General features: G+C 37.0%; 1 protein-coding gene across 1 annotated transcript in view; it reads right to left on the minus strand.

The window, feature by feature from the left end:
- Positions 1–6,654: 6,654 nt before the first annotated feature.
- CEP85L (centrosomal protein 85L) overlaps positions 6,655–25,151 on the minus strand; it is an 82,006-nt gene continuing 63,509 nt past the window's right edge. Inside the window, exons 6-13 of the mRNA XM_080664816.1 lie at positions 24,089–24,268; positions 19,314–19,466; positions 17,118–17,272; positions 13,948–14,065; positions 13,408–13,458; positions 12,469–12,576; positions 10,421–10,652; positions 6,655–6,997 (exon numbers count right to left, since the gene is read on the minus strand). Of these exons, the coding sequence (XP_080520942.1) occupies positions 6,834–6,997; positions 10,421–10,652; positions 12,469–12,576; positions 13,408–13,458; positions 13,948–14,065; positions 17,118–17,272; positions 19,314–19,466; positions 24,089–24,268 (1,161 nt within the window). The 3' untranslated portion in view covers positions 6,655–6,833. The remainder of the gene's footprint in view (positions 6,998–10,420; positions 10,653–12,468; positions 12,577–13,407; positions 13,459–13,947; positions 14,066–17,117; positions 17,273–19,313; positions 19,467–24,088; positions 24,269–25,151) is intronic.

Raw genomic sequence — 25,151 nt, forward strand, 5'->3', positions numbered from 1 at the left:
CTGCACAGCTGGCCTAAAGCCTGAAAATGCTGTGCTCTTGGGGCTCTGGGTTGGAAAGTAACCGTATTCAGTCCTGTAGTCACATGAAAGATGAACAGGAGATCCAAGAGATGGAAGAAAATGGGACTTGCCCAAATAGGATTTATTATCACTGTATCCCTCTTCCTTCATAAACTCCAAACAAGTAAACAAACTCCACAACCTCCTAGGGTGAGCTATGCTTTAAACCACACTTTCTCCTTGCTATCAGGGTTCTTACTTCCTGGAGCTAAGGGCAGATATTTGCACATCGCTGGAGGATGGTATATTCTAGTTGCTCATTAAACACAAAACTCAGTAAGATAAGGTATCACCAGCACCCCAATAACAAACAATGGCATAGAAAGTTTGTTTCAGTGAGGATGCGACCAAGCCCTTCACGTGAATTGTGAAGACTCGGAGAACACAGGTGGCAACAAGACAGAGGACAATGCCCCAGAAGGAAGTATAAACACAAATGCCTCTAGTTCACAGAAAGGGTTTTCCAACTCTGACTCTCCACTGCCTTGTGTATTAAATGTTACTCCATCCCCCCCCCCCCAAAAAAAAGTATATAGACCATCACTTAGAACCCAAGATTGTAGAAAAATGCTTTTTCAACTCTGGGTGGAGAACTCATACTGAAAGACTATTTCCAGTATTTGGTTATTATAAATAAAACTGCTATAAACCTTCATCTTCAAGTTTCTTTTTAGGCATATGTTTATATTTATATCAAATATCTAGGGTGAAATTTCTGGGTTACAGGCTAGGTGTAAATTCAGTTTAAAACTTCTATTATGAGCAAGTCAATAGAGATCATGAAGTGACACTGGTGTTTAAGTAAAATCACGTTGGCTAAAATGCAAAGATTTTTTTCTTTTTGTGTATACACTAAATTTTTTTCATCAGCAGCAATTTTACTTAAACATTCTAGAAATTTGTCATCATAGTGTCAGCCTTCAAAGTGGACTCTCCCCTAAATCAGGGAGTCTCTCGACTGCCGTGAGGTTAGAGTGCTCTTTGCAAGAAGGTGTCTGCTCTGCTGACCCACTCTGCCCATTACTAACACCCTTCACACCTCTTTCTTAACTGTCCTCTGAATTTCTACATAAAATGGTTGTTGGGGATTTGGCATTAAAAGCTCAAAATCACTGAGATGCACCCTGTCAAAAGCTGTTGACTCCCCCATCAAAACATTTTTTAAACTAGATCAAAATAATTATATCTTCCATCCCGAGGGAGAAACCTCTACACCAATTGCCAAAGAAATATTCTAGGATTTTGTCCACTCTGCTTTTATTTCTAAGACATTTGCTTGAAACCTAAAAGTCTATGATGCATGATTTCTCAGTGCTCCTTCTGTTAACTCAATCAGTTGCCTCATTAAAGACTCTGACAGAGCCATGTCAAGTTAGCTGGGCTGGAAACAAATACTGCTAAGCCAAATAGTAACCAACTTCCTAGAGACACTGAGGCCACAGCCCACACGTGTTAGAACAAGGACCCAGGGTGCCATCCACAGGGCATCTCTGGTCTAGGCTGGCAAACCATCAAAGGGGAGATGTCAAGGTCCCTGAATAGTATGACCTTTTCACATTCGTAGCATGTTTCAGTCAGGTTTCAACTTTGATTAGAAGGAGAAATAAATATTTGATTTGCTAGTCCAAGCTTTTAGCAATATGGGAAACTAAAATCAAATTTTCTCTGTTGGAGAAGAAAACTCTCTTGATATAAATAGGGATTTTCGAAATCCAAAAGGGGGGCATGCACTATTAGCTGAAATGGATATAGATATGTATTTACAGCACCTGTCATAAAAAAATCTCAGTGCCCTTCATGGGAAGGCCATGAGAAAAAGCTTTATTTATTTATTTATTTATTTATTTATTTATTTATTTAAAATATATTTTATTGATATTTTACAGAGAGGAAGGAAGAGGGATAGAGAGCTAGAAACATCGATGAGAGAGAAACATCGATCAGCTGCCTCCTGCACACCTCCCACTGGAGATGTGCCCGCAACCAAGGTACATGCCCTTGACCGGAATCGAACCTGGGACCCTTCAGTCCGCAGGCCGACGCTCTATCCACTGAGCCAAACCCGTTTCAGCAGAAAAAGCTTTTTAGTAACTGAAGCAGAAGTCTCCACTTCCTAGTCATAGGTTCTCTTGTTTATAGAAAGCTTGTACCTAAAGGACAAGTCAGTATCTTCTTATCACTGAAAGTTCGAGTCTGAAATTTCAAACACATTGTTATATTAAAATTAGGCACTTGGAAGAGATAAATCTTTTAATAAAAATTTTATTCCTCTGTAAATACAAATTCCAACATCAACAAACAATAATCCAGTGGAAAAATACTTAGCCATTAACATTGAAAACTTTTTTTAAAAATTTAATAAATAGAACTTTGGCATTCAAAATTCTAGCTGTAAACCCTATTAAAAAACAAAACAGAAAAAAAGCCCCTTTACAAAAAAGAGGCAAGAATGACAGATCAGAAGGCATAAGCCAACCAGTGGCTTCACATTCTTTTTACAAGGACTGTGTTTCAATTAAGTCATGAGCACTGTATTTACACATGAGGTATTCTGGGTGGTTCAAAACTGAACCTCGTTTACAAAAACCACCAGCCATAGTGACTGATTATACACTCTGCTGTGCTTTTCATGTGACCACCGAGCACCTTACCACTCTTGCCATCACACCAGCGTGATGCTGAATTTTATGTTTATATATTTAAATTATATTTATACATATATGTACACACACATTCACACATGACATTCCAAATGAGTTTCCTGCTCACAATATGGGGAAAAGGCTGGGTTCCAAAGACATATATCCGACACCTCCTGTCATGTTTACTAAGTTACCTACCTAGTAATGAAAAACTGCTCCTTGCTTTAAAAAAATCGTTAATGAGTCTAACAAGGTGCGATAGTCATCAACATTCTTATAGCTCTTGTAAAATAGAAATGAATGCTTACTGCAGGCAAAAAGGCACGAAAGGTTCTCTCTGTATGCAGCTGCCAAGAGTGTTAATGACTTACTGATTTGAAAATACATTCCTAATATACTCAATACTTCCTATAAATAAGAAAAAAAAAACCAAAATCTTTCCCCTTCATGATTAAATATTATTAAATGCAATATACCACACCATGGCATTTTGGGGTGAATTTGGAAATTATACTCTATATACCAAATAAATAGTTTTTCTTGCTTTGTGAGTACTGAAAAGAATTGTTAAGAATGGAAATGAAATGAATTAGCTTTGGCTCAGAGAGCTATAGCTACTGGCAGTTTCAAGTGATACAGTCTAAGTGAGCATGGTTATGAGAACTGCTTATTACTGTAATTACTTATCTACAATGATAGAAATCTATGTGAGAGGACGCCAATAATCCACACTACAGGTATGGCTGAGCCGAACTGCGCTATGTAAAACCACAGTCCAAGTTCTCAGCTGCTATTCAATGAACTATGACTGATACTGAAAAAATGTTTTCCCAATAAAGTAGTTCCTTTAAAAATACCCTCTAAGAGATTCATATTTATAAGTCTTGAACTATCACAACATTAATTTATAAGCTTATTCATAAGTCATAAATGTACAATATCCATTTTAGCAACACTTCCTAGCCCTTGAGATTGTCCCTAACAAACTACTAAAAGAAATCTAATTCAGTTTAATCACTGTCATAACCAAAATAAATTTCACTAAAATATAATATTGTTAACATTAAATATTGAATCCTATTCAAATATAAAACAGGGCCACACTTCTTAAAAGAAAAGTTCAGGCATGAAATTATCTAGTCAATACAATGAGGCTTTTTAAAATGAAAGACCACTGCAAATTTACTAACAATTAACTAGAGTCATCCTTTTTTCCTGACATCAAATGAAAAGACAACCATTGTGCCTTTGATCTGCACAGGTAATCTGGGTATTTTATTGAGACCACTGTTACTTTATCTCTGCTTTAATGTGACTGAGGCTGAATAAGTTCAACTTCAAAACCCAGAAGACTAATAGTAAATTTTGATACTGCATGAGATACTTCCTTAGAAGACAAGCATTTAATCACAAAAGCATAATTTAAAAGTTTTCATATCTAAGGAAATTTTCAAATAGATTTACTTTAAAATTAGGTTACTTTTCACCTCAGACCTATATCACTGTAATAACTTCCAAGAGTGCCCTCATTCAAACTAACACAAGAGATTGTCTTGGGAAGGGGAATTTTCTGAAAAATGAAAATCAAAATTAAATACCGATGAATTAATATACTAGTTTGATTTTCTCCCAAAATATGCTCCAAGGCCATCTACTTATCTATGTCCTTTCCCAAACTCCAGACTCCAAGAGATTACATTTTGTAATTCAAGGTTATACTTAAACTATCACATCTTAATTTCCTTTTTTAATGGAGTGTATATATTTTGGAAAATGAAATACATAAGCAGTAGTTTGTTAATTTCCTACTAAGTTAAATATTTTTTTTACCTCAAGATATATGAATTAGGTGAAATTCTATAGAAGTTTTAGAAAACTTATTTTAAAAAATAAAATATTTTATCCCAAGCCACAAACAAAAATGTATCTATAATAGATTAAAACAAATGACCAAAAGTTTGTTTAAAACAATAATAATAACCATAAAATCCCCAAACATATACTAAAAAACTAGGAGATATTTAAGTAAGAACCTAGTGACCCAAATAAATCAGTGATCATTTGCCCATTAGTACTATATTTTAGGGTGCCTTAATTTCCAAAATTGTGAAGGTTGGGGTAGGGGGTGGGGATTCTATTAAAAGAGAGTATCAAAATACATGCTGCATTTAAATGCTCCTTCCTACTTTACTATAAAGGGTCATTTTTATAGATATTAATTTTTACAAGGCAGAATTCTTTGCCTCAGATTTTGGGCACAAATTTACTACTCCCTGAATGTCCTCAACCCACCAACATAAGAAAGCAAATGAACACGTGAGAAAGCCAAGTTCTTACAGGGAATCAGTCCCTCCTTACTAGGGCTAGGGATACAGAATCACTGTCGTACACTGATTTCTTAGTGCCCAGATCCTAGGAAGTAGGAAGAGCAGGGGGGACTCAGGCACTGAACAGAGGGAAGTCTGATGCCCTCACAATGTATTATAATTGACTGCTGCAATGTAACTAAAAGTAACTTATTGAGAGCTGTATTAAACCAAATGCTGAACTGGGCAGTCTTCTTCAAGGCCTTACACCACGAGTTTTCACTGCTGGAAGTATTTCAGAAGAATCTCTTCTGGGAGCAGCCTTTACACCAGGATATAAGCCTGGCAAGAAAACAGACACGTACCCTGCTCTTATTGTGCTTGACCCACACCCCTTATTCCATCTACCTCTTACGTTTTGACTTAATGAGACTTAGCTGCATCAAGAAGACAAACCAACTTATAAAGGACAATGACTGTCATAAGGAAGTATATTCAAAACAATGTAATGAATGCTCTGAAGGAAATAGAATATATAGTCCTTCCACAATACCAACTAAAACAAGGAGATACTCATTTGGAAGTTTAACTGACTGCATGTCTACTTAAATAACAGTTCCATTTCTTAGTGATAGCATGTACTCCAATGGAACTAACCTGACCAAGTCTGTATTCTATGAACACGCCTGTTTTTAATGTACCTTACCTAATAAAGGGAATTGAAATATCACCTAATTTAAATTTTGTTTTATGCTAGTGATAATTCAAATATAAAGAGGACAGGCTGGCTTTTTCTTAAAGTAGTTTCAACTTTAAAACAGATAGAAAACTGTTAAAATGTAAACATTTGAGATTTGGATAAATAGGCCATTGTTCTAGAGTCATTTTGTTAATCTTTTACAAGAATGAAGGGAGGCCTTAAAAGGTCTGAATTATATATGGCTTTGCTTACATTAATACATATATATATATAACATATAAGTAGAAACCATAAATAGTAAGGGACATGTCAAAATTAGTTCAAATTATGTTAAATTGCCTTGTGATATATACTATGTAATTTTACTATGCTAGTGAAAAAGATCACATCAAAATTTCACACCTTGAAGGCAATCCACAATCCTTCGGGAAAAATAGTTGACCTAGCTACAGTACTACAACCAACTCAGCCCCGCACGGCATCATCTCAGCACAGCGGCTGCTCAAAACACAATGCGTCTGCCTCCTGTGCTACTATTAGAACACTCGCCTGCTGTGGGAAATCGTGCTCAGCCAGCCTTTGAAACCCCCAAAGTCTAACACAAGCTTCTACATGAAAGAAAAAAAATACAAGTGCGTGCCTTTCTCAGAAGCTTTGCTCTGACCCTAGAAATCCTTACTATTTTATGAATAAACACACATACACGCACACACACAAACACGTATACACACAAAAACATAGGATAAAAAGAAATCCTCCCCCTTTATCCGAAGGGCACTCTTCACAGCTTGGTCCTACCCTCAGTAGTTTGAGAATACAGAATTTTTTGCCCTTATATGCTTAATCACATTTTCAAATGGTAATCTGATTGTTTGTCCTGATTAGATAAGCCCTTTGAGACTGCCTTACATCCCCTTTCCCCCCAACAAAAGAAATCCACAGAAAAAAGATCCTATGTGCAAGTCATATGTTACTTGCAACTTTCCAACATGGCACCTTCAGAGATCAGACGAGACTGGGTGCGTTCAGGGTGGTATAGACCAACATGGCTCCTAAAAAGAAATGTGAAGACTAACACAGCAGCATTTAAGAACGGGTCATTATTGCTGTGGGACCAACACTTGATCACTGAGTAATGCAGTTGTCTCCCATGTCCTGAGCATAGCGGTCTGATATGGTAGTCCTTAGTTCATCAATGTCCCTCCGTAACTGGCATACATCGGACAGCTTTTTAGTGAGTGTTTCTGGGCTGTGGTCATGCTCAGTCTCTTCAGCTGAACAGTTCAGTGCTGTGGAAATAAAATATGGGGAGAATGTCTCACATTTTTTTGAACAAAGTCATTTTAGGATTTTCAACTTATCATTGCCAATACAGTGTTGTTCACGGAACACAATTCGGGGTCAGATTTAAATTATGCATCATTCATTATTAAATAGATCTTATCTACTTGGTCCTTTCAAAATTCTGTTCATTAAAATGTATTAAATTCATACAGTAATGCACACAAATTCATGTTTAATGGATGACAATATTCCAAAAGTAGAAAAAAACCATCCTCTAGCAACTCTATTACAGCTTACTTAGACCACTCAGTTCTCCCCATTTGACAAAAACCTGAAAATCACTTGTGCAGTGAGGGGTGATACCTCACATTTTATACACTGCAAAGTGGGTTTGTTGGGATGAAAACAAATGTTCAAAATATATGGCAAGTGTGTGTGTGTGTGTGTGTATTTTGAACTGGGACCCCAAAATCCCAAGCAATTGAATTAGGCTGATTGCTAGGTACCCAATGGCTGAATAACTGAGGGTGAGGCCCTAAGCCAAATAGCTTTTAATCATTTACTCCAGTTCCTCTCTTTGTCAGCATATCTCAACATAAAAGCAGGTGGAGCCAGTGACTGTAAAATAAACCTTTCTTTATATCTTCATTGACCTTGGTAGCTTATTAGAGCCATAAGAGTCAGATAACTTATTTTAACAAGCATTAATTGAATACCTGCCATGATCCAAGATGTTGAGATCAGCAAAAACAATGTAGGGTAACCCCCCAAAATGTACACACACTCTTTGAATAATTATAAAGGCAGTGTTTATTAAAATATATTTCATTTTCAAAACTGAGCTATCAGCTATTAAAGTGTATATACATTTGGGGGGGGGGCACCCTGTAGATATAGTGGCTTATTCTTTTATTTTATTATTTTTTTAATCCTCACCTGAGGACATGTTTCCAGAGATGGAGGAAGAGGAGAGGAGGGGAGGGGAGGGGAGGAGAGAAGACATGGATGTGAGAGAAACATCTACTGGTTGCCTCCCATATGTGCCCCGACTGGAGAGGAGATAGGTTCACTGGATGGGCCAAGGAAGCAGAGTAAGCAAAGGTATAGAAGCAGCAAACCAAATAGTCTGACAGAATTTGAAAAAGTTCAAGAAAATCAGTAACCAGCTCTAATATGGTAGAGCACAAATTATGAGAGAGGAGAGTGCCAAGAAATAAGGCTGAAGAGACAGGTGTGAGCTACCTATCTATGCTTTAGGGGAGTGTAAGTATTAGGAAGTCCACAGATCACTCTGGCAGCACTGTGAAAAATGGACTGCGGGGGGCGGGGCGGGGGGGGGGCGGGCAAGATGGTTGACAGAGAGACCGGTCCAGAGGAAAGCTTGAATTAAGGCAACAGCGCAATGAAGTTATCAGGGCAGAAATACATGACAGGAGCAGGAAGAGACTGATAAAAATGACACAGCCCAACTAACCTCAACATGCATAGGGGCCAGGGATTGTGTATGGGACACACAACGGAGGAAAGAAGATAAAGTCCAGTTGGGGTGATGGGTGGATGGTGGTGCTACTCACAGACAGGAAGAGTAGGTTACAGAGGGAAGAGAAGTAGGCTCTGCTTTGGACATATTGAGTCTGTGATGCCTATAAAACAGCTGGTTCTAACGTACAAGTCAATATAATCAGGAGCCTAGAAGGCACATTCTAGGCAGAATAAGAGGTAAGTGTCTGTATGGGTCAGAGGTACAGTGATAACAGAACACAACAACAGGATATAAATAAGATTACTCAGAGAAAACATCTAAAAAGAGAAACAAAAACCCAACAACATAAGGTATCTGGGAGAGCCCAATATTTCAGGGGCAGAGAATTCCATAGAAGTCTGAGGCTGAGCAGTCATAAAGGTAGCAGCAGACCCTAGAGAGTGATGTCATGAACACCATGGTGGCAGAGCGTTTAGGAAGCATGGGTGAACAGTGCCAACAGATAATCCACGGAGTGACCAGATGGGGATTCAAAAGAATTAGCTGTACAATGCTGAACTACAAGGTAAGAATTCTGGGGTTAAACTGTAAAGACTGGAAAGAGTATTCATGGAGAGGTCACTGTGGTAAGGTTCTTAAGCCTCCCTTTTATTCATATTAAGATAGCTCTCTTGTCCTATTACTGAAGAAGTTAACAAATATTTTCTAGGAGTGTGCAGATGTAGGTTACAGAATAAGTGAAAGTGGCCATCTCTGAAATGGTGGAGAAAATGAGTTCCGAGACTGAACTTTTGCTTCTTGTTCTGAGAGATCATTGCTAACTGAGCCACCCCATATTCACCTAGCAAACTCCTCCTTTAAGATTCAAGCCAACACCAGTCACTCCATGGAGTTTTCATAGCCCTCACCAGGTAGATTTAGTTGCTTTCCCTTGCGCTCCGACTGTCCGTGTGCACATCTCAATTATACTTATCACAATGCCCTAAGAATTTGGTTAATGTGTGAGCAAGGGCTGTGTTCTAATTATCTGCATTATCATGTCTGGACTGTAGAAGGCATTTGATGAATATGAGGGAAATCCTGCTAACATCTCTGAGCACAGTTACATGTTTCATTTAACAAGTGGTACACTTTGATCAAGAGTATTATGTATTTGGTTTGACAAAATAACTATTATGATCCAAGATGGTGGAATCTTTATAAAACTGGGGAAAAAACCTAGTCCCCTCTCTAGGTACATATTTACTATATTATTAGGTAATTACTCAATACAACATGTTGCTGCATAAATGACCTGACCCCATTCCTACCTCCTAACTGAAGTCCATTTCTTCTGTATTAAAAGGAGACTAACACATCAATATTAAAATTGAGAAGCACATGTAGAAATGAGTGTTCCTGCAACCGCAGCACAGAAGGGACGTGACACTGGGACATCCTGTGGCAGCTGTCACCCACCGAAAGGGACTAAGCCAGCAGGTATGCATGACAAGAGCAGGAGACCTGTAGGCCATGAGAACCTCCACAGAACAGAGGCTACAGAGGAGAGCGAGTGTCTTTTCTCCAAGATTGTCCAGTGGACAGCTGGCTGGGTCTATTGACAGCCTACAGAATTATTATGTTTCGAAGAGTGGTCAGGAAACCACACCTATCATCACTCCCTCAGGGATTCGCACAGCTCAGCATGCAGGCAGACTTGCAGGCATCTGGCAGGTGCCAATCCGTATCAACGATGGCCATGCTCACTTCTGTAAGCATGAGGTAAATCCTAGCAAGAAGTAAAAACATGTATTCACGACCCACAGATTGATTCAGAGATTTAGGAATCTATGTAGGAAAGGAGATTAAAGACGAATACGGAAAATGCAGCCAGAAGTTCCTAATTCACGAAGACCGGTTTCTAACAGTTAAGCAATACTGTAAGGACAAGTCACGGGCCACTTACATCTGATTCCCAGTAATAATGAAAGATTTGGCTCCTTGCCCTGAGCACGCTGATTGAGAATACTGCACAATGCCTTCAAGTCAAACAAACAGTAGGACATTTCCTTGAACAGCTGGTCAATCACACTCAAATCGAAGAGAGGTCGTTTGGGAAGAACCGGCTGCTGCCTGGGTTGGTCTGCTTCCGGGCCCTGATCCAACACTGAGCATGTCTCTTCTGTGTGTCTTTGGTTCTGCAACGGATGAAGGAAAAATGGTTAAAACAGAGGAAAGGTACTCAAAAGCCATTCAGGTTAACATTTCCCCCCTAAGTCTATAAACGAAACAGTGGAATATTATATGCATATTAACCAAATTTAGTGGGGGGGGGGGGAGAGAAAAATAATTTAAATAATGGAAATGGTTCCTCTGCCCTACAGAGGAAATACAACTCCAAACAGTCTTCGTTTCGAGGAGTCTCTCACATAATGAGCATCTTGGTTGTATATGTATTTTTCTAAAACAAGATTTATCCTAAGAACAAAAAGAACCACAAAGGAACTTACAACCTGTGGTTTTATTAGTAGCAATAGTGATTTAGTTACTAAGTATGCATGTTGTTATAGTAACCAGAACCAAAATTTTCAGTGTAAGAGAAAAAAGAACTAAAAAATCAAAGAAGGAAAAAAGACCCGGAACAACTGTAGATTGTTAAATTTGAAGTGGAAGTATCAATATGACTCATGATTTACTACACTTCGAGAAAGTTACCCTCGCCTCATCCCCCCATTGTCATCGTCTACTCCTCCTCCTGGAAAGTGCTCATGAAGGGTAAGTTTAATTAGCTTTCCATCCGGGACTGTGTTTCAGAATAACCAAATAGCCTGTGTTGATGAGGAAAAGATTTTTTAAAAATAGGTAAGTGCCAGCCAGTAAATGTAAAAGGAATGATGTAATTAGAAAGAAATACCATTCTTTTAATCATCTAATGATTCTGATAATGATCACTGGTGGACACTAAAACCAACCAAGTAAAGGGTGCTGGCGAACTACATATTCACACAGTGCCTGAGCATCACCCACAGAATGCCGGCTGTTTGCAAGGCTCTAACATGACAATGGAAAAAAATCGGTCTGTCACCCCTTGACCCAATGAGATGAGTACTGGTGTCACTTACAGTGAAATAACCAAACATATATAATTTGATGATGTGAACAACACCTACAAAAATGTTTGACCTGAATCTAATGATGTCTTTAGCTCTAACTTCTAGCTCACAAGAAAATAAAGGGGGTAGAGAACAAGACAAATGACACCACTAGGAAGCAATGAGACAAACCTAGAAGTCTGACAAATAAAAGTCTACAAGACAAACAGGCACAGTTTTATCAACAAGTCACTAACGTGGGAGAAGGGGGCCTTAGGATTATAAGACAAAATGAAATGCAACTCACTGTCTTTACTGAATGCCAGTTTCAAGTCACTACAAAAAGCATTTGTAAAGAAGTGGAATATTAGCAAATATTAAGACATATTATTCTTACTGGGCATGACAATTGTGATATGGTTATACAAGAAAATGTCCCTAATTTTTGGAAATGCATTCTGAAGTATTTAAGTGGCAAATGTCACAATGACAGTTAAAGACTAAAATTAAGTATTATCTGTATAACATGTCCTTAAATGCAAGCCAAGTAGTTCATCTCATAATTAAGTGAAGAAAGTGTAATCTGTTCCAATGACAGTGTCAACACTGCATCTTCCTTAAAGATTTCCTAGGGTAATTTTGTACATTCCATTTATGCCTTACTCGATGGTTTTGGGGCCTAATCTCTATCTAACATTTGACTTAGAGTAATGTCTGTGAAATTGTATTCTAAGACAAAAAAATAAGTCTGTCTTTTTATTATAACTTTAGTAAGAAACATAATGGATTTAATTAATTGGCACATCAAAATCAAGTCTTCAATTTAAAAATGGTTTTTGAATATGTACAAAATAAGCATTTGCTTTAACTTAAATAGACAGTGAAACATCCTTTGAAAGTAATTTGAATTTCTTCTACTCACATCAAGCAATGTTTTTGTTAATCTCTGCAGGTTTCTTTCTTTCTTTTCCATCTCTTCCATCATCTTGTGAGTGGTCAGCTTTTCTTCAGAAAGTTTCCCTTGCATAGTCTGAAGAGAATTGTAAACAAAGCATGTTAAAACTGAAAGCAAAATGCAATTTGGTAAATAACAAGGAATACTGATTCTGAATAGATTAGATCTATCATCCTCCCCAGCCCTTTGGAAGATGAAGCGCTCACGTTTAAATGAAACCATATTACCCCTAGAGCAGATGTCTACAACGGGGAAAAAACACCATCTTTTCCAAGAACGTTTTTAATCTGGGTAAAATATGTTAAATCTACATAATACATAAACAGATACTTAAACAAAGTCAATGTTTTGATAATACAGGAAGAATACATATAGAATTATTATGAAGGAGAAGGCTCTAGCCATCACAGTGAACTAAAAATAGACCATTATCAGACCTCCCACTGGTAGGTGAACAAACAGAAATGAGGACAACACTTCATAAACTAATTCATGCAGATCATTTTGGAAAGAAAATGAAAAATCCTCAGAGGTTTTTGAAATGTATTCCTATCTAATAAATATTATTATAGTAATAAAAAATAATAAAAAGTCCCATTGTCTTTAGTTAGATCATGATGACCTTAACTAAATGTGTGTTTAGTAGTAGAGATAGACTACATCCAATTAAAACAAGGACAAGTAAGGAATAGACAATCTTCACAATTTTTTGAAGAACTGATTTACTGAGTAGCATTTCTGTTCTAAAAAACTGAAAGATTAATATTAAAGAATTTGCAACTTCATCTCAAGTGCTATTAATCTTTTCATACAAATATATATATGCTTTAATATTTTTAGGTTGTGTAACCATTAAGAGTAAATTGGCAAATAGCTAAATTAAAATGAGCACAAAACATTTCTTACCTGAATTTCTAAAATCATTCTGTCAATCTCATCTTGTTGGCGTTCTATTATCTAAAACACAGAAAACATATCAGTCTGAATCAATTTTTTTCCCCATTGCTTTTTAAAAGTACTGGTATTTCAAGAAAAAGAAAATCACAGGAAATTAAAAGTTTTTTTAAAAATTAGGGTGTAATTTTTTATAAAAGTATCATACCAAGTATCCTTTAAATAATCATCTATGTAAAATTGCAAGTCTTCCTACTTCTTGATAAAGATGTTCTCTAATGCAATTTACAAAAATAACTTTAAAACAGACTTTGAATAATGTAGGAAGGAAAAAGATATCCTTTTGTTTTTCCTAAGAATATAATTTCCCAAGTTTGGCTTTTATTTAAATTTACTTAAATGGGTATTTTCTTTCCAAATAAAAACATACAAACTAAAAATTCCATCAGCTATTAAATATTATAAAAATATAAATCGAATAATTAAGTTATATATCTACACACATGACCACACAGTATAGATTTCATGTTGTTATGGAAGATATGTACTGACCTTACTAGCATTCTCATTTTGTTCTCTCAGGTTATCGTTTTCATTCTGAAGCTGTTTTGCATCTAACATAGGAAGGCGAATTCCATCTTCAAGGCATCTTTCTACCTTTTGTTGCAAACTGTTTTAGAAAAACAATTATATAAAGAAAATGGGCTCTATATGCTAACTTTGGTAGAAATGTCAACATAAATGCAGCCCCTTCTGAGGGTCTATAATATTTTTTAATTGAGACTTACAGACAGTATATAAATAAGATGAGTACCTATGTTTCATGAAAGTAAAAAACATACTGGAGGCTGATCATCTTTTCAGGAATGAGACCAGAGTCAAGTTGCTTAGTGTGTGACATCCTTAGGCCCTCGTTACCCTAACCCGAGCTCTGAAATCTAAGCCCTCTTTCTTTCCCTCCTCCAAAAGCAGAGTTACTTGGTTAAGATGACTGTGGTAGGGAGCCTAAGAATATGAATACACATCTTTTGCCCTTTATTCTGAGCTCAGGGAAAGTTTGTAAAGATAGTTGTTGCCTAAACCAGCAGAATTACATTTCTCTTTTATTAATAAGAGCACCAATCTAATGTATATATTACTTCACCTAACAGTTTCTCATGCTAGCCATGAAACAGAGTTGCATTTTAGAAGAACAAAAGACAAAAGAAAAGACCCTCTGGCACACTAAGAATAAAAGGGTAAATGGGGGGATGGTATTGGCCCTGAGAAAGGTAGAATAGTCGTGTTTGGGTTAAAAAGAATTATAGCATTTACAATAATGACCAAAACCAAAATATAACAAAAAGACACTTAGGAATAGCTCCACTTTAGCTTGTTTGTGGTCATACTCAAGAATTACAGAATACTAAAAGAAATAGGCTTCATCTTATTTGGGTTTTGCTATTTTCATTATTTTTCTCCTTTCAAGTATTAAGGCTATCCTGTGTTTTCTGTCTTTCAAAAAAAACACACACAAAAAAAACCCCCACAAAAAAACAAAAACAAAAAACAACAACAACAAAAAAACACACACAAAGGAGCATTTGTGATTTGTTTCCTGGCAATGTCCTCAGTTTGGCTCCATACATGCTTACAGAATTTCAAAAGAGAAATACCATATTCAGATTGTGGACAAAGAATTGACAGTCCTAATATACAATATGGGCTTCAGATGTGTTGGTAAGTAATGGAACTAGAGAAGTTATATGTATTACAAATGTAGTGTACTGCTTCGTAATATATTACCTGCCATGAAAAAATTTGCTTTCCCAGTTGAAAAGTGAAAAACACATTATTTCAATTTCAGAGTAAGTTTTTTTTTTCCCCAGTGCAGTCAAGACACAACTATGTATTTATAACATTCCAAAAGACATAAAACTTTTGAAAAATGAGCCAACAATAAGGAGAGGAAAATGTACTGTCATGGAAAAATACCAAGTAAGTCTTTTTTCATGTATCCATTCTCATTTTCTTTATGTTATAAAGCATGATCAATTAGAAAAGTAATAAATCTCTTGACCAGCAAAGGTATCAACTATTGCATTATTAGGGATCACACCCACATATTTACTTACTTTTGTAATATGAAAACTTTTCTCAAAAGTTCTTATGTATTTACAAAGCAGGGAACTTAAGAGATAATATACAAAACCGAAAACTGTAATGATGTAATTCGAAGTCACATATATATCTGCAGTTCTGGCACTTAAGGAATACTGCGTCATTTAGCTGAGGAAATGGAAGTAACACTCCTGCCCCCAAAGTCAAGTGACGCCATAGCCATACAAGTACTGAAGAATTATAGAAGACCCTCTCTGGTTCTTTGCACCCATTTGAAATCGAGCGAAATTTTCTGGGATAATATCATCTCAGAGAGTATCAAGATAAAATTAGGAAATGGAAAATGTATTCTGAAATGCACTGTACTAAGTCTTTCCAAATAAAAAAATACCAGTCTCAATGTTCTCCAAAAACCTAATAAAAGTGAAAAATCTAAATAAAAGAGAAGGTATAAAATCATATTAAATATGTAAAAGCACACACTGGAACAAAACAAACATTCAAATTATTTTCAAGTGTTCTTAATTCTATATTCATAAAACAACACAGCTTGAGTTTATAATCATAATGCCCTATTAAAAGAGAACAGATACATTTACCTCTTTTCATTTTATCAGTAAGATGACAGAAAAAGATATATGGTAGAATTAGTGGAAGTCATAAAGCTATTTTGAGACGAGAGATAGAATATAAGATGTGGAGTTATAAAAAGTTCCCTTAAAGAGCAAGAAAGCAGAAAATAGGAGAAAAGTAAAGGTAGAATCAAAGTGTATGAATTTTTCTGGAACTTAGCTCAGAAACACTAATAATACTGAATTGTCCCAGAAATTAGAATTTTCTGCACTGAAATGCAAGAATAAAAAGGAGACCAGGCATACTGAAGACTCTGAAAGTAGTAAAGCAATATTAACATGAAATCATCAGATTTTGATTAAACAGTTGAGAATATAATGAGTTATATATAATTGATATAAGCATGAAGAGTATATTTCTTAAATTTAGTTTTTTGTTGCTTTGTTGTCTCATTCTTCAGGATATTTTATCTATTTATGATCAATAATCTATTAAATTTAAGTTTTACAAGATAAGAGAGTATGTGTACATGCATATATAACACAGTTGTCCAGATTTTTTCAGGAATCCAATATTAATTCCCAGCTTGAATATAGTACCTAAATATACTAACAAAAAACATTCCCTATAATTCTAACTGCAGTGATTTAAAAGCAAAGATCCCATGAGGCAAGATGTGTCAGCCAAACTGAAAAGTACGTGGCAAACGGCCCTAGCTGTCCCCCTGCGGCTCGGTGAAGAGGAGCCAATGACTTCACTGGACATGCCTCCGGAGGAGTGCAGCCCGAGTGCCTGGCTGCCCCTCTTCCGTTACTTAGCGTTTTCACTTATCTCCCTTTGGCAAGATGTCAGTACGGTGCATTAAAATGTTAAACAACAACTGAGACAACCTGTTTTAAGGACACAGTACTTCTGGTTCTTAATAATACATCGTTAAGATAAAAAGAATAAAGAGTAATAATTATAAATTAATGTCTTTTAAGTGAAATGCTTTATGAAAAATATAAATAATTTAAAAATAACAAAAGCATTACTGAAGGTTTTCTTACTTCTGAACCGTAGTTACCAGCTCCTTTTCTTTCTTTTTCTGGCATATTAACTGTGCCTCTTTGTCTTGACACTGTTTTTTCATCTCTTCAAGCTTTTTTTCCATATCTATCAAAGTCTCTTGCAAATTCTTGTTTTTTTCTTCTAGAACCTGCAGCTAAGAAGAAACGTTTTAAAGTTCATGAAACATGAAATATTAAATGTCTTTCTACTAGAAATTGTTACTGTGTTCTCAAAGATTAATACATTGGTTAAAATCACACTACGTGTTTCCCTTTCATCCACTTACTAACACTTTCTCTCCTCCTCTGTGTAAAAAGAGCTGGGAGAATGAAGTTATGGAGAAGAAGAGAATGGAATCAAAAAGTTCTAGAAGACAGCGAGAGAAGGTGAATGATCTCAATTTGGGGGATTTTTTTAAATTATATTTTTAATTGTGGCAAAATATACATAACAGAAAAATTACCATCTTAACCATTTTTAACTGTACATTTCAGTAGTGTTAAGTACATTCACATAATTGTACAACTAATAATCAGAACTCTTTTTATCTTGCAAAACAAACTTTATACCCATTAACAACTCCCTATCCACTTCTCCCCTTAGCCCCTGGCCACCACACTTTGACTTTCCGTCTCTGAATCTGCCTACTCCAGGGACCTCATACAATGTTTATCTCTTTGTGACTGGCTTATTTTACATAAGAAATTGCCCTCAGGTTCACCCATCTTGTAGCATGTGTCAGAATTCCCTTCCTTTTTGAGGCTGAATGGTGTGCACATGCCACATCTTGCTTTTGCATTCATCCACTGGTGGGCACTAGTTGCCTCCAACTTCTGGCTATTGCAAATAATGTTGTTACGAACAAACATCACGTACAAACATCTGTCTGAGACCCTGCTTTCAATTCTTTTGGGTATATACACAGGAGTGGAATTGGTGGACTGTATGGTAATTATATTTTTAATTTTTGATGACAAAATTATCATTTTCCATAGTGGCTACACCATTTTACATTCTGACCAATAGTGCATAAGGGATCCAACTCTCCGCATCGTTGTCGCCAACATTTGCTTTCTTCTTTTTTTTAATTCATGTTAGCCATCTTAATGGGGTATAAACCCAGGTAGTATAAACCCATGTCTTAAAACCTATATTCCTTGCTGTTCCTGGTCATGCAAACTCCTGTCCTCCTCCTTCCGTCACCCTTAGTTATACATATTATAAATTAACTTAAACAGAGAATGTGTTGTAGGTCTAGAGTCAGCAGAATAGTGGCACTCTGTGAGTTAGACTAATGATTTCAACTGGAGCAATTTTCCCTCCCAGGGGACATTTGAAAATGTCTGCAAACAGTTTTGGTTTGGGGTGGGGGGGAGGAAAAGCAGTGTTATTGACATCTAGTAGGTAGAGGCCGGAAATACTGTTAAGCAACCTTGAACGCACAGGTCAGAATCCAACAACAAAAAATTATCCACCCCAAATGTCAACAGTGCTGAGGCTGAAAATGCCATGATTAGAAAGACTTTGAAAAAAGACTGAAAAATAGGTGGTTTATAAATAGGGTTTCAGGAGGACAGGCCCCAGAATTGGTCGAAAGACTCTGGAGGGGGGGCGGGTATCCTTAAGAAAGGAAAATGGTCAGAAAAGAAGGCGAAGGAGTAAATGGAGATCATAAAGTATAAAAAACAATTTGTGGAAAAATTAAGAAGGATGAGGGAAACAAATCAAATAGTAAGTAAGTAAGTAGTAAAGTAAGATAGTAAAGTAAGTAAGTAAGTAAGTAAGATAGTAAAAAAAGGTCTTGTTGGAGAGATCCCACAGAACGCGTATATACGTGTATGGTAGGTATGTCAGACTGTGTAAATGTGTGTATGGTAGGTATGTCAGACTGTGTAAATGTGTGTATGGTAGGTATGTCAGACTGGTTTGGAAACTACCTTTGAGAGTAGAACATTAATTGAGAGAGTTAACATATAGTTTCATTGGGAAGGTTAACATTAACAAGAAAGATCTACTCATGCTTAGATGAACAGTTTCTAATTAAAGTTAATCCTAAAAACAGCAATTAAACAGATTTAACTTATAATTAGACAATTATTTAACTAAAATTTGAAATTATAAAAGTTATGAAATTTCTAAAGCATTAAAGTATATTCTTCATGTCATTTAAAGACGAGCACTGGATTTCCTGTTACCTGTAGACTCTGGCTCTGGACATCATCTAGAGTTGGGAGATCAGCCAGATACTTTTCCAAGGTCTCAATTCTTCTCTGCTTTTCTTTGTTTTGTTCAGATTCCTTCTGGCATTTCTTTTTCAGGCTATTGATGTATCTATCTCTAGTTTTAAGCTATAAAAAGATTGTAAATCTTCAGTGGTTTTGTGCCATGAAAAAATAACAACAAAACAAACATTCTAATCTTAGGCATCACTGAATTCTCCAATAGTTCTAGGTTATAGTTGATACCACCACCAACTCAAGTAAGATTTACTTTATTTCATCAATTCTAATATTCACATTTTTTCAAATTTCATAGCACTGAAATCAAGTTTTTGAAATTTTTTGTTTTCATTTACAGCTGATGACATCTTATGAACTGCAGTCAGCCAGATAGCAATAATAAAGTTTTTATTGTATTATTTAATATAGTTTTTAAGGCCTGCATATGTGAAAATTTGGTCAAGGCTATTCTTATTTTTGGCATTTCAAAAGTGTTATGTACATGTTGAAACTATGTGTTGAAAATTTTACATTACAATTTGGCATTGACAAAAGTTATTGGGTTTTCAGCATGACACAGAAACAGAGCCATGAGGTATAATTTCAAAATCAGTGAAGCAAGTCATTCTCTGGAGGAATGAGTCCAATTCTTATTTCTTGCAAAGCTATATTCAAATGTTTTATGTGAATTAAGAAAGGAAGATGCCTGCAAATAATTAAAGCTGTTCTGTTGCTAACCAACTTGCAAAGGAACTGCTTATCATGGACTAAAGCAATGCAATCAAAGCTAGAAGGACTTTCAAAAATAAAGATTTTTAAAAAAATAACTGAAAAAAATCTAGGAGAACTTACTAAAATCCTATCTAATAAAAAAGAAACATGCAAACTGACCATACCTCTGCTACACCCACAAGCCACGCCCACCAGCCAATCAGGAGTGAATATGCAAATTAACCCAACAAATACGGTGGTGGCCACAGAGCTGGAGCAAGCAGGAGGCTTGGGTTGCCCCTGGCGATGGAGGAAGCCAAGCTTCCCACCCACCCTGGCTGGCCCTGGCCTCCACTCAAGGCTACAAAGTTTCGATTATAGAAGATAAATAAATCCCAACAAAGATGGTGGGGGCCATGGAGCTGGAGAGAGCAGGAGGCTTGGGTTGCCCCTGGCAATGGAGGAAGCCAAGTTTCCTGCCCGACCTGGACAGCCCTGGCCTCCGCTCAAGGCTACAAAGTTTCAATTATAGAAGATAAATAAACCCCAGATACCAGGGCCTCCACTTGGGTCGCCAGGGGGCGTGGCCGGCCTGCAAACCACCACAGGCCCCTCGCCCAGGCCGCCCCAAACCCCAAGGGAACCCCCACCCTGATCCGGGACACCCTTCAGGGCAAACCAGCCAGCCCCCACCCGTGCACCAGGCCTCTATCCTATCTAATAAAAGAGTAATATGCAGATTGACCATCACTCCAACACACAAGATGGCTGCCCCATGTGGACACAAGATGGCCAGCAGGGGAGGGCAGTTGGGAGGGACCAGGCCTGCAGGGGAGGGCAGTTGGGGGGGGACCAGGCCTGCAGAGAAGGGCAGTTAGGGGGGACCAGGCCTGCAGGGGAGGGCAGTTAGGGGCAAACAGGCTGGCAGGGGAGCAGTTAGTGGGTGATCAGGCTGGCAGGCAGAAGTGGTTAGGAGCAATCAGGAAGGCAGGCAGGCGAGCAGTTGGGAGCCAGCAGTCCTGGATTGTGAAAGGGATGTCCGACTGCCCCTTTAGGCCTGATCCCAGTAGGGACATCCCTTGAGGGGTCCCAGATTGGAGAGGGTGCAGGCTGGGCTGAGGAACACACACCCCCCGTGCACAAATTTTGTGCACTGGGCTTCTAGTTATTAAATACTTACGAACTTTGATAAGGGGACTAGCCATACTAATCCATACCTCAAACAAGACCATTGTTAAGGAAGTAGCATAATTAAACTTGCAGCCTGTGTTCTAAAAATTACATAAAATAAAGGTGTACCTTACCAATTTAGGATTGATGAAATATGTTAGGTGAGCACCTACTATAGAACACATAGAGTACATGACATTAGAAAATCCCAATCTGTGTAGGCCAGACCTCAGATTTCTATGTAGTAATTTTTTTCACATTTGCATGTAAAATAAACTCTTTAAATTTCATCTTATATGCAAAGCTCTTTCATACTTAAGATCAATTAAAAACAATACGCATATATAAACAGTTACCTAAAAAGTGAACTCTAAACTCATATTTACCTTAAATCACCAGTCTTCCAAACATTTAACATCCTTTTAGAAGTTTACAGGGTTTTAAAACATTTTTACAGCCTTTTCCCATTTTCTCCAGGGAAATATATGCTAGTAATTAGTGGTATAATAGAGTAGTCCTTCTTATTTTACTAAAAGCTAACACTTGTCCAAAATTTAGTTTCTTTCATGCCTTATCTAATTTCTTCAGGTCCAATGTATAACAAATTTTATTAAAACAACTTCAATTGGAAAAATGAATCACACCTCATTCATTCCATCAGTAACATCAGAATCCATTTATTACCTTGGGTAAAAAGCAAAACTGGTAAAACAGACAAATCCCATTATTTAGTGGGGCTTTCTCAGGACTAAAGGCAAGTATGCTGGTATGACAACTTAATTGTGATATATTACAACTCACAGACTGCTGGCACTGATGGTGACCTGCAAGACCACATAGTACAATTTGCTTTCAGATTATGAGGCCTAGAGATCTTTTGTGACTTAACCACAAATCTCAGAGACAGAGTTGGGATAAGTACAGATTGCCTGACTGAACACTAAAGCCAATGTCCCTTCAGTGTTATACTATGAACCAGACTTCCATAAATTCTCTTACAACCAGCTGTGCTGGATTGCACATCAACAAAGCCTGCTCTTCCTTAGCAAGTAACTCTGTAAGTGATAGAAGTAAACGTAACTACCAGTCTATTTTACTAAATGTTCCAGAATTTACACTTAATTGTTTAAGTGTCTTAAACATGACACAGTGATGTCCTCAAAAGGCAGCCACTGGAACAGATCAGTCATGTGGTCTTCTACTATGCAAAGAAATCCTCGTTTTCTTCTTTTTCTTTGGTCGGTCAACTGCCTTCTTTGCTATGATGCCAGGCTTGCTGCCCTTGATCACAAATCTCTGTCAACATTCTCCTACTGGATAACCTCTGTTATTTGTTGACTACAAGTTGATAACTCATAACCACTGGGTCTTGTTTTTTTCCAGCCTTGCTCACTAATGAGAAGCTCTTTGTTTTTGTTTTATTTTGTTCTTTTAACTTCAAAGTTTTGTGTTGTTTCAGGTTAACAGAGATTACTGAAGTCTGAATTCCAGGAATTATCCCAGGTAAATGAGGTATCACTAATAAATCTTTCCTATTCTATTTATAAAAGTTAAGTGTTTTTTCTTCCAGGAAGTATTATGCAACACTAAGATCATTCTTAGAAGGCAACAGGAGGGCCAGCCCTGTTTTAGAAGAGGTTAACAAACAAATTTATTTTTCTTTATTTTAAATACAATAATTAGAAAACAGATTAGTGGGGAAATGTTTTTCTGTAAATGTTTTACAAATCATTGTTACAACCAAAGCATCAGCTGTGGAGTTAAATTGTCTTGAATTTTACTCCCATCTTTTTGACAATTTCTATTCAAATGCAACTAGGCAAATTTCTCAAATCACTTTTCTCAAAGCTTGAGTTACCTCATTTTTTAAAATGGGGGGCATAGTATATATCTCATAGGGTTTTCTGAAGGTTAGAATTAAGTAAGAAAATGCCCTGAATGCACATTAACATGCTGTCCGACACATACAAGAAAGAGCTCACTAAAAAGTAACTTCTTTTATTATTATTACTAGAAGCCCAATGCACAAAGATTTGTGCCAGATGGACCTTCCTTTCCCTGGCTGCCGGCACCGCCTTTGCTCTGGCCAGAGCCGCCTTTGAGCTGCCTTTCCACCTTCCTACGCTGCTCAGAGTCCCAGAGCGGCTGCATATGTAAATTAACCCGCCATCTTTGTTGGGTTAATTTGCATACTCACTCCTGACTGCCTGGTGGGCGTCGCGAAGGTACGGTCAATTAGCATGTTACTCTTTTATTAGGTAGATACTTATTATTAACACATTAAATGTTTTTTGGTAAATAAAACAAAACAGTCTTGATCAGCATTAGAGAAAATACATGAGAAGGAAACAATGCAATCCAATTTCATGTGGGCCCAAAGTGCTGTGTAGTTGATGCATTATCAATGAGTGTATTTTCCAGCTTCTACACTCCCTTCGGAACTCATCTCCATGCTCTCTTATACAAACTTTAGCCTCCACATTCACCCCTTCCTCAAGTTTCCCTGGCATAGACATTTCCATTCTTCACTGCTTCACTCCACAGAAGGCAGTTCCTCTTGCTTTCCAAGAGTGCATCTTCCACCTTGTTGTCTGTTACCAACCTATCCCTATTTCTCTTAGGAACTCGTTTCATCATGCACCCACTCTGACATCTTCGATATCTCTAATTATTCTTTCTTTAGTCCTTTGTTCTCCAGGCTAGACTGACAGGCAAGTACCTCCCCTATGTCACCCTGATGCATGCGCCTATCTCCCTCTTCTCCCCACAATAATGAACTTTTTAAAGATTTTGCTTACTTCTGATGGGGTCCGCTCATGCATGTTGAAGAAATGTTGTTGGCCTAACTTAACTTCATTAAAAATACTTACCTTTTCCTCTAATTTCTTCTTCTCTTCACTAAATTGGCTTATTCTTTGTTTGAGAAACTGATTAAGCTGTAAAACCTCTTTCTCAGTAGATGCAAGCTTTTGCTCAAGTTCCTCTTGCTGGGAATTGGACACTGATGGATCTGAAAATGGAGTCTGGAGTGAAGTGCTCTCATATTGTGGCTATTAGGAAAAAAACACACAGGTAAGAAGACTTTAAAAGCTTACTTGTCTTGAATAAATGAAAAGAAATTGGAAATGAGGGCGAGTACATATAAGCTCTAGCAATAAACAAATCTTGGCATAAATTCCAGTTTGCCCCTCATTTAATAAAGTGTCACACACTAAAACACAATGAAACTGTCAAACTGCTAAGATAGCTGTATGTGTAGTAGCTACGGAAAGGCTTTCTAGATAGGCATACATATAAAAACTCAAATGAGGTGTTAAAGAATTCAAACTGTCCCAAAGGTTTTAACACTGTCCTGCACTACAGATTGAGAGATATAGAGGATCTACCTAAAACATAGTCACAAACCCAAACAGACAACCAAAATGAGGAAACAAAGAAACAACCCCCAAATGAAAGAACTAGCGAATTCTCCAGAAGAGGAGATAAATGAAGGATTTATCTGAAACAGAGTTCAGAGTAATGATGTTAAAAATGCTCAACAGTATGAAAAAAGATATAATAACTATGAAAAAGAACAGTCTGAGATAAAGATAACATAACACAAATAAAGAACACATTGGAAGAAATATACAGATTAGGGGAAGCTGAGGATGGAATAAGTGAATTAGAAGACAGAGTTGAAAATATCACTCAATTAGCGAACCAAAAAGAAAAAACAATTAAAAAACAGGAGGAAAGCTTAAGGGAGATGTGGGACAATGTGAAACGTAACAATATTAGAATAGTAGGTGTGCCAAAAGGGGCAGAAAGGAAAAAAGGAATAGAGAAGGTGTTTTAAGAAATAATGGTAGAAACTTCCCTAACCAGGTAAAGGAAAAAGTCACACAAGTCCAGGAGACACAGAGAACCCCAAACAAGAAGAACCCAAACAGA

Source organism: Plecotus auritus (assembly GCF_963455305.1).
Source record: "Plecotus auritus genome assembly, chromosome: 4".
Lineage (NCBI taxonomy): Eukaryota > Metazoa > Chordata > Mammalia > Chiroptera > Vespertilionidae > Plecotus > Plecotus auritus.